Below are 10,298 nucleotides of genomic sequence, written 5' to 3'. Positions count from 1 at the left end.
AACAGATTTATTTGTTAGTGTCACAAAATCATCTTCATACGAATAAATAATTATAATCTCAATTTTTATATTCACTTATACGACCTCAAATTCGATCAACCAAATAGAAAGTTAACTCAACTTATTCAAATAAATAAATTAAATAAACAATATTTTTTTAACAAATACAATTTTATTTAACCCCGCGTCTACATCCATACTACCGACCAATCACACCAGCAAAGTGAAGTCCCCGTCCCCGCAGCCTCAAAACGCGGGCAGAGTTCGTTACGAAATAACGGCCATGACACGTCCACCGCTCCCCGCCCGTGGAACGGGAGCCACGGAAGAGCTCGTCGCCTAGGGACGGCTAGCACCATCCAAGAACGGCGCGTTCGCGCTCGCGCCTCCTCCTCCTCCTCCACATTTGCGTGCGACCGCGCGCGGCGCCCTCCCGCCGGCGGCGATGGCGTACCGCAGGAAGCAGGGCATCCAGCGGTCGGCCACCTTCGTCGAGGACCACCGCCAGCCGTCGTCGGGCGGCTCCGCGTCGCCGGCCATCGCGTCCCCGCGCGCCACCCGGTTCGCCGACGACAACCGCCGCCCCGACCGCTCCTCCCACCTGGCCGCGCAGGGCATGCTGGCGTCGTCCGCCGCGCGCGGGGGCCAGCTGCCTGCCTTCGCCGAGCGCCGCCCCGCCCCGGCGTCCCTAGTCGACGATCCGCCGAGTGACCCTGCGCAGGCGCAGGTGCACCTTTTACCTTCCTCCGCTGCCAATGCCAAAGTGTTCATCTAATCAATGTTTCAACATTTGCGCTTTTCGATTGCGAAAGTCATGGCATTTGCATAGATCAGATTCATCGTGAACCAAAAAACTAACTTGTTTGTCGACAAGCTTAATGCTGCGGATCTTTCAAAAAAGAAACTTAATGCTGCATCCTATGGTATAAAGATGAATACAGGATCATGAATGCAGTGTTTGTTCTTGAGAAAAGTGTGTAAACAAGATTCAATCCTATCTCTGAACAATCTGTTCCGACCATTGTAGGATCCTGTCACCCAGCTGTACACATCGACGAGACTCTTAAACGACGATGGGCCAAAGTACGACCTCGAGCTATCCAGAAGAGACGACGCGAAGCATGGATTCTGGGGACTCGTGGCGCAGAAAGCCAAAGTAATGCTCGACGAAAATGGCACACCCCGAGACACTCAGGTAACAACTCTGAAACCAGAAGAAGTAGCCAGCGCCTCTTCATATCCGACGTGGCTCAGAAAGCCAAAGTTTGAACGACGATCCGACGACGCCGTGTTCGGATTTCGTTTCCCATCCATTTCTCCTCGCGTGATCCTTCTGTCAGTTTGCAACGTTGCATGCTGCTGTTCACTTCAGTTTGACCTCTGTTTTCCTGTTCTTCCCGGCGCACAATTTCAGCCTTCTCAATCTCGCTGGTCGTACGACCGGGTCCGAAGTTCGGAGAGCCCTGCGTCACAGAAAGGGTCAAAAGGGAGGCTCGACATCGGAGGAAAGATCAAGAACGCCCTTGAAGTGAGTCCTCTGATTAATTTCATCGTTTCAGCTCTTATCAGCACTCAGAAGGCTAACGAAAAATCTTGATGCAATGGTTCGCCGCTAGCAGCAGGAGGGCCTGACGGTGGCCGAGAGCAAAGCTGGCGGCGGCAGCGACGTCGTCGTTGCCCGGAGGCTGCAGATCAGGAGGAAGGCGTGCAGCATGGACCTGCGCGGCACGAACCTGAGCCTGGCCAGCCCCGACATGTCGCCGATGCTGTCCGACTCGGAGTCCCCTCAGATCAAGGCTTCTCGCGACGTAAGGTGCCTCCTTTTTTGTGCGTTAGGATGTGACCGCTAGTTTGTAGCTGCGACGACGATGTTAGCGCGAATGAGAATCATCCTTTGCTTGTTTTTTTTTTCGTTTTCTGTTTGATGTTCATGCTGGGTTCCTTCCTTCTTCTGCCGATGAAAGAACAGCTTCCACTTTGGCATGTGCACCTCAGGTAGCGAACGCCATGGCCGCCAAGGTGAAGCTGCTGCAGCGGGAGCTGAAGACGGTGAAGGCCGACCTGGCCTTCTCCAAGGAGCGGTGCGCGCAGCTGGAGGAGGAAAACCGGCTGCTCCGGGGCGGCAACCACGACGCCGACGAGGACCTGGTACGTAATAGATCCTTGCAATGAACGGTGAGGTGAGGTGAACCCCTCGTCACGCCTTCGCCGCGTGTGTTCGTCCTGTCAGATACGGCAGCAGCTGGAGACGCTGCTCGTGGAGAAGGCGCGGCTGGCGAACGAGAACACGGTGTACGCCCGCGAGAACCGGTTCCTGCGGGAGATCGTCGAGTACCACCAGCTGAACATGCAGGACGTTGTCAACCTCGACGACGACATCGAGGAAGAAGACGAGTACGAGGGCGAAGTGGAGGCCGAGCAGTACGGCGATTTCCTCACCTCCTCGCCGTCCCACCGTGTGCAGGAAACGGAGTACCTACCGGCCGGCCCGGGCACTGCCCCCCAGTCGCCCTCTCGGCACACAGAGTCGCCGCGGATGCTGAGCACCAACAGCGGCAGCACCGTTGACAACAAGTCGCCACGGATTCTGAGCACCAACAGCGGTGGCACCATTGACAACGAGTCGCCGATGCGCCGGAGCTTCAAGGATGATGGTTCGTCGCCAGAAACGACGAGCGACGGTTGAGGAAAGGCGTTCTGTGTTGCGGAAGCTGTAGTGCATGTATGCAGAGGATATAATTTGTTGTTATTGGGATATTGTTGCATGTAATTCCTAGTACATCTGATCAGGGTGAAAAAATAAAGAAACTTTGCTTTGAGCTTCACGTCAACTGTTCAACATATAGGGGGACCTGCGAGTCTTTGTTATGATCTCCCAGTAAAATGTTCTCGATCTCCCAGTAAAACGTTCTCATTCTTTGGGTGCTGCAACCACAGCTATTGAGATTCAGCTTTCTCAGAAGAAATACCAAAAGCACACTTGATGATTCAACAATAGAACTTCACGATTTTACAATTAGAATGTTCCATTCAGAAGCAAGAGAACATATCGTCCTTAACCTTCCACACTTATTTTCTTAAAATTATAATTGCACAGTTCTAATCTGTCTGAACCAGAATGGCTATAACGACCACAAATAGTATTTTCTTTTTCATAAACCAGCTCCAGGTGAGGAGAGAAATGGGTACACAATTGACAAAGGAAACCAACTTTGTGTCATTAAACAGAATTCTGATACACATTATTCTCTCAATTGTTTGATATTTGAAGCAAAAAAATAAGCCTTGGTTCCCATTATACAAGGAAACTAAAGAGCAGCAGTTCTGGGCTTCCGAAAGTGGTTCATCAACATCCGGGAAGTTCAAGGTTGCACAATACCCTGCAGAAACATGCATTACCATTTCAGTGGACTTACATTACACTATCGACAGAGCTAGCAAGCAACTGCTGGGAGTATCATCCCAATAATGGCTATAAAAAATACATAGATGCATAAGAAAGAAAGAAGGTGCTACTTGTGCCTAAGCTGCAACAACATTAAAAGTAGAAGGGAAAAGAAATTAAATAACACTGTAATTTACAGGTGTGAGGTAAAAGGGAAAGGGTCTGCGGATAATCTGTTAGTTGTCCATTCTGGTACAAGCAAATGTATGCAGAACGGGATTGCAAGAAAAGAGATTGAATATGAATGCTATTCACTGATGCATAGACACAAAAAAGTAAAAGGGCTTAAGATTAAATGCTGACATGAACTATTGCATCCAGTAAACTTACCAGTAACTTGTGGTAGACAATAAGAATACAGGCAAATAAGGAAAAACCGTTTCAAATAAGGATAACATGTGTTAGGAATAGTATGTTGCAGCGTCCAAAAAAAACCTAGCTCTAATACCATGTTAGGACTTAGGAATAGCAACTTGTATTCCCTGAAGGCTATATATACATGTACAGATGGCAATATACAAAGAACCCCTTATAAGATGGGGATACTACACAGAAGGCAATATATATCTAACAACATGAAGGTTGGTACCTTCGAATATAAAGATAGCATTTTTCAACAGAGATCATTGGTAAAAGCAGAAAATTACAAGACATCGATACCAAGCGAAATGAACAACAAGCTATTATCAATAGTTCAACACCAGACTTGTTTATTTTTAGAAGGTTGTCCTTGCTAAAAGCAGAAATATAGAGGGTTAAGAGGAGAAGATAAAGTTGGAATCAATCACAAGCTGATAAAAGGTTAATGCAGCAGAACACTTGACCATTTGATGAGTATGCTAGCAGTAGTGAAGAAATCTGATATAACTAATTATACTTGTCTAACTCAATATACTGAAAAATGTTTGCAAAATGTAGACCGCTGGAACAGAAATAGCTTGAAGCTTTTCAAAATTCATTGCTATGGCCAGAGAATTTGTGACTACCAATTAATAACGATCATTCAAAACAAGCCTTCCACATTGCAACCCAATTTACTAAAGCATAACAGCCATCGCAACTCTCCAACATTGACGCAATACTATGCGTAGTAACACCAATCAACGTCGACAACCCGCTATGGCAATCAACAAAAACCATGGGAAAGGCGCAAAATTCCACCATAAGGATCAACCCCTCCTCTCCGGGGGCACAAAAGGGTAAAAATGGAGTCCAAACCCTAGAATCAGAATCCCACAGCGCACCGCGAATTCCATCACATAGCAATGCGTCACCGGAGACGGAAAGCCAAGAGGGACCCCCGCACCGGCCACGGCGAGCACAGGCATGGGATCAGATTCGCACCTAGTTGCCGGAGGACTGCTCCACGAGCTTCTTGTCGCGGCGCTCCATGGCGACGTCCCACATGTCGTTCCCGATGTGCTTCGGCTGCATCCACCCACACAAAGGAGAGAACCGAGCGCGTCAGCACGGGGGATTCGGATCGGGAGAGGGAAGGAGGGGAGCGCGGGCGTACCCTGCCGTGCGCGGCCTTGTGGATGAAGTACTGGGCGTTGCCCATGATGCAGAGCATGCCGCCGATGATGCCCAGCGGCAGGATGGCCTCCAGCCAGTGCAGCCGCGCCATCGGGTAAGCCGGACGGGTCGAGGCGGCGGCGCTGTCGACGACGGCGGCGAGATCTCCGAGGGGCGAAGGCGCTTGGGGTCGCGGCGTGAGCCGATGGAGAGGTGGTGGTGGCTCTGGACCTTTGGGGTGGGTCAACAGATAATGGGCCACGCTTTTCAGAATCTCCGAATGGGTTGGGCCCTTGCTCGAGATATTGGGCTTGTTTTCTGGGCCGAGGTTTCCGTATTAGCCCGAATTGGTCCCGTTTCCCTGACGCATGGTCCCACGGAAACAGATGAATGCGGCTTTTTTGGAAATTTACAAAGAGAAAATCTACATTCGCTACTGAATAAGTCCTGTTCTACGATTCATGATAAAATAACTTCAATTTCCTTTTATACTATCGAATAATCATTTTGTCTATAATATGCCATTACCGTCAGTTTACTTCTATAAGCATTGTAAAAAGACAAGTATGCCCCTGGCTCTCACCTTTAGTGATTGCTTGGATCTAATTGAAAAAAATCCTTTTGTAAAAAAAGAAAAATAAATCTTTCGATGTTATTAAAATGCATTTTTAGACGATTTTTAGGGAAACTAGTTTTATTTAGCTATGCCTAACGGAGCTAACACAACTTGCGTCTATTTTTTTTCTCTCGTTTACCACGTTCTCACATTACAAAAGTTGCCAAGTGCCTGCTCTGTTTTTATAGTCCAAACGTGAGCACAGCACACGGACTTAAATGCAGTCATGCAGACCATACGCTTTCTCAAACATGCACATGCACAGGATTAGAGTCCATCTCCTCTACGATCTGGACTTCCTTGCATGTATGAGTACTAAACAAACACACACGCGTACACAACCAAACGTAGACGGCGTACTCCTACTAGGACACGACTCCTCCAGTCCTACTTGCACAATGGACTCTCGTGCATGCATATACATGCCAAAATTAATCCTATAAAAAAAGATTAAACCCTAACAGCGGAAAAGCAGTAATGTTGAAGCAACACACAGGCCTGTCAATTTCAGGGAGCTTGCTATCAATGGAGCCTTGGGGGTATTTTTGTCAAATTGGAAAAAAAAATGAACTGTGCATAACAGACCTAAACTGACGGTAATGACATATCATATAAAAAAATAAGTTATTCGATGATATAAAAGGAAATCAAAGTTATTTGATGACGAATCGTAGAATCAGAACTTATTCGGTGGTCAATTGTAGATTTTCTCATTTACAAAAATAGACTCCTTCGCTAGTTTAGTGGACAAGAAGTTCTTCTTGCCCATCCAACAGGCGGGAGATTTAAAAATAAGAAAAGTACGGTATTCTAATGTTCTTAATATTCAAAATATTATTAAAATAGTCATGCAAAATTCTGAGAAAAAAATTATGGTGTAGAAGATACTATCATCTAGCACTCCACAAATTTCCAGAAAAATATGACATGTAAGATGAGAAAAAAAAGATATTTCAGGGATCCTTGAAAATTTCCTTTTTCTAATTGTACAAGTAATTTTTTGAGTTAAAATTTTGTAGAGAGCTAGATTATAGCATCCTCTTTACAACAAATTTTTTTAGATTTTTTATGACTATTTTGATAGTGTTTAAGTATTTTTAAATTTCCCGCCCATCCAATAGGCATGTGGTTTAAAAATAAAAAATATTGTGTTTTGATGCTCTTAACCTTCAAAACACTATAGAAATAGTCATGAAAAATTCTAAAAAAAATAGTTTCGAGGATGCCACAATCTAGCACTCCATAAAATTTCAACCTAAACAATTACTTGTACAATGATAAAAAAACAATTTATCATATTTTTGTCCAAAAATTAGTGGAGCATTAGATGATAGCATCCTTGATGTCACACATTTTTTTTAAAAAAATTTAATGACTATTTTAATAATGTTTTGAAAGTTGAGAGCATTAGAACATGGCATTTTTCTGATTTTTAAACCTCCCCCTGTTGGATGGGTGGGAAGGTCTTCTCACCCACTAAACGAGCATGAGTCTATTTTTATAAATTTTCAAAATAGCTGTATAGTTTCATAATTTTGGTGAGAAGAAGGTCAATCCGGCTGCTTGGGCCTCTATTTTGGTGGATTTACTGTTGGTGACCTGCTACCCAACCTTGCCAACTCATCCGGACTGGTGGAGCGGTGGAGCAGTCCCTCTCTAGGTCACCCGACTCGTCGCCTTATGGCCGTCAAACCGAAGCAACTAGGTTTGTGAAAATTCGGGGAAGTTTGGGGGCTACCCGTATATTTTGACAACACGCTCTGGGATCAGGATGCAACTCAAGTTACTGTCTTGCCAAGGGAGCACAAAACTAGCATGCCACATCGGCGCTGAGAGGTTATGGACCTCGGATGAACCTCTTAAAAAGATTGAGCACCTAGATCTGCACTTTCACACTTTAGGGACCTAGATAACATTGTGGTACAATTTTAAGTACCACCATTGCATTTTACTCGTCATTCTGGAGTTGGAGCTAATTTTCTTGTTCCGCAATCGATGTGGGGAAACCATGCAAAGAACACACATTGACACATACATAAGGAACGAAGGGCCCAGAAAAAATACTTAAAAAAAGGCTCAAAACAGTTGAAATTGTAGCTCACACATAGATTGAAGGGATTAAATACATCAATACATGGTTTCCATCGAGAGTTGTATGGGAACAATTTCTCTTATGTAAAATGACAATGCTTTTCTAGGTGCTACCTTGCAATCAGCATCGTCCTAGATTACCTCTATCCGGATGTGTTTAGTTAACTGAATTTATCTTAATTTGGTTTGATAGATACATATAATCTTATAGAGATATGTATTTGATAGTCTGTATCTATTGTTTCAGCCTGGTCCAGTAGATACAAATATACATCTTCAACCTGACTCGACGGATGTAGACTCCTGCATCCACTCATACAGGTAGGTTCACTTATCAGTGTCATAAAATCATCTTCATACGAGTAACCAATCATAATATTAGCTTTTGCATATGCTTATGCGACATCAAATTCGGTTAACCAAACAAAAACTCAGCTCAACCTGTTCAGACAGATACAACCAATAAAACACTTGTAGTGAAAATGACCCTATTTGGTTATGATTGTGATTTTGATGATTTAATGATAAAATCATTATTGAGACTAACATGTTTGTCAAGAATATATATTAGTAGGTCTCATGGATGTAATACATCAAAAAACCACCGCAACTGAGACAAAGTTTGATTGAATTAGAGAATTCCTATGAAGATTTGCTCCACCGGAAGGTCCAGTGCACAGGGGTTCAATTCACCGGAGTATTTTGTTGAGAGGCAAAGTGAAGGCTGATGACTTTACCGGATGGTCCGGTACTCCGTGTGTTAAACTTATCGGAATATTTCTGATAAAGGGGGAGAAGGCTGAAGACATCACCAGATAGTCTGTTGATCTGCACAGGGTAACATTGGAGCATTTCTTGTGTGGAAGAATGCAAGTGCAGAAGACGGATGATCAACCCACCAGTCACCTCTGCAAGTGTTGAAGAATAAAGATCAACTCACTGCATAGTCCGGTAATCACAGAGATAGTTGCACCAGAGTATTTCTAAGGAAAAGAAGAGAATATTTAACTCACCGGATGGTCTGGTGTGAATAGAATGAATACCGAATGAATGTACCGGAGCAATTTACACAGAGAGGCTACAAAAGCTCAGATGGCTAAATATAACTCTCCAGAAGGTCTGGTGATGGATTTGAACCGGTGATGGATTTGAAGGCACACCGGAGTGTCCGGTGTTTATAGAGGCATTGAGTGTAGTTCCAATGGTTAGTTTCTGAGGTTGTACTCACCAGATGATACTGTGTTAGTATTACTGTTCTCACTGGATCATCCGGTGTTAATAGCTTTTCTGAGCCATTAGAAAAATAGCTAGTTGGTGGGTTTAAGGCTATAAATACCTCTTCACTCAGTTATTTGAAGGTGTGGCATGCTGCTGGAGTCTAGAGGAAGCTCATATACACTTGGAAAGACATCCAAGCCACCAAAAGTGCTTAAAGTGATCATCTAAGATAATTAAGCATAAGATTAAAGAGTGTTTAGTGTTTATAAGGCTAGAGTGAATTGTAGCTAGGTGTTGTAGCTTGAAGAAGTGTTTAAGAAGTAATTCCAGCTTGTACCAAGAGGTACGCCAGCACCTTTGAGTCTTGGTGACTCGCCGACATCTTAGGTCTTGGTGGCTCAAGCTTGTTGATCGCTTGACTTGGTATGGAGCGACGACAAGACACGTGTACGGAGATGTGGGGACTCTTGCCTTGGTGGCTCAAGCTCTGAAGTGATCACGACGGCAAGTGACTGGAAGAGAGGCTAGTGGTAAAATCTTGCCTTGATGGCTTGGTGGCTTATCGTGTTTGAGACAATGTCTTACTGATTTGGTAACTCAAGAGCCGTGACCGGAAAAGACTTGGTGACCGGGAGCATATCCTTTGTGGAGCTCTAACGTGAACTAGTGGTGTCATTCATGTCATCAATACCACAGAATAAAAAGCCCTTGTACCGAGTTTATCTTTCTACCTTATTTACATTTCCGCATTTATATACTTGCAATTTAATTTGCTAGAGTAGATTGTAATACTCTTAAGCGGTAAAGTAGACACACTAGATAAACATATTTAGATAGAAATTGATATATAATTATCTTCTTAAGTTTTTAAAACTATTTTAGTTTAGATTTTTAAATATCTTAATTCGTCTCCTCTTAGAACATCATTATTCCTCACAATATTTTATTTTTAACAAATATAAGTTACTCAATTTTGTTCAACCAAACTATACAACATAGCTAGTAAAACCCATATAGAAAACCAAACGCATTCCTAATGCCGACTATATCCTGGTAGGATACAGAACAAGCAAGCCATGGTCCATTTTTCGTGCTAGTTGAACGCCTACGATGCTAGCAACACGAGCAATAATAGACGCGTTTGATTCTGTTGCCACAGCTTGTCAGACTAGGCAAGATTTCGCATATTTGGTCCGTTCTATGGTGCTTGTTGCCTACGCTCACCTTATCCGCGTGGGAGAGAAAAATCGCTCTACAACGTTAGCAAGGCTCACCTTGCCGAGCGAGGCGAGTCGGCAACGGAAGCAAACGTGTCCAATATCCCGGGAAGGCAGGCGTACTAGCGTCAGCCATGACCCATACTTTTGAGAGAAAAAAATCAAAGAAATTGGCTCATGGTGTAGCGAGACAAAC

At 44.2% G+C, this 10,298-nt stretch overlaps 2 protein-coding genes across 2 annotated transcripts; one reads left to right on the top strand and one right to left on the bottom strand.

The window, feature by feature from the left end:
* Positions 1-330: 330 nt before the first annotated feature.
* Positions 331-2,788, top strand: LOC133928139 (uncharacterized). Its single transcript, XM_062374400.1, has 5 exons — positions 331-727; positions 1,028-1,528; positions 1,623-1,808; positions 1,996-2,148; positions 2,231-2,788. The coding sequence occupies exons 1-5, from the start codon at positions 446-448 to the stop codon at positions 2,684-2,686; spliced, it is 1,578 nt and encodes a 525-aa protein (XP_062230384.1). The 5' UTR covers positions 331-445; the 3' UTR covers positions 2,687-2,788.
* A 331-nt stretch (positions 2,789-3,119) lies between these two features.
* Positions 3,120-5,206, bottom strand: LOC133929090 (NADH dehydrogenase [ubiquinone] 1 alpha subcomplex subunit 1-like). Its single transcript, XM_062375690.1, has 3 exons — positions 4,962-5,206; positions 4,790-4,873; positions 3,120-3,380 (listed from the first exon to the last, which is right to left on the bottom strand). The coding sequence occupies exons 1-2, from the start codon at positions 5,070-5,072 to the stop codon at positions 4,790-4,792; spliced, it is 195 nt and encodes a 64-aa protein (XP_062231674.1). The 5' UTR covers positions 5,073-5,206; the 3' UTR covers positions 3,120-3,380.
* Between the last annotated feature and the right edge of the window lie 5,092 nt (positions 5,207-10,298).

The sequence above is a fragment of the Phragmites australis genome, chromosome 9 (genome assembly GCF_958298935.1).
Source record: "Phragmites australis chromosome 9, lpPhrAust1.1, whole genome shotgun sequence".
NCBI classification, from domain to species: Eukaryota; Viridiplantae; Streptophyta; class Magnoliopsida; order Poales; family Poaceae; genus Phragmites; species Phragmites australis.
Note: the sequence above shows the minus strand (reverse complement) of the source record. Positions and strands in the feature narration are given on the sequence as shown.

Bases quoted from the DNA above. Each gene is read 5' to 3' on its own strand.
- LOC133929090 (XM_062375690.1), bottom strand. From the start codon at position 5,072: ATGGCGCGGCTGCACTGGCTGGAGGCCATCCTGCCGCTGGGCATCATC. The intron at 4,874-4,961 runs GTACGCCCGCGC...GGGTGGATGCAG, and splicing joins ACAAGGCCGCGCACGGCAGG to CCGAAGCACATCGGGAACGA.
- LOC133928139 (XM_062374400.1), top strand. From the start codon at position 446: ATGGCGTACCGCAGGAAGCAGGGCATCCAGCGGTCGGCCACCTTCGTC. The intron at 1,809-1,995 runs GTAAGGTGCCTC...TGTGCACCTCAG, and splicing joins AGATCAAGGCTTCTCGCGAC to GTAGCGAACGCCATGGCCGC. The intron at 2,149-2,230 runs GTACGTAATAGA...TCGTCCTGTCAG, and splicing joins ACGACGCCGACGAGGACCTG to ATACGGCAGCAGCTGGAGAC.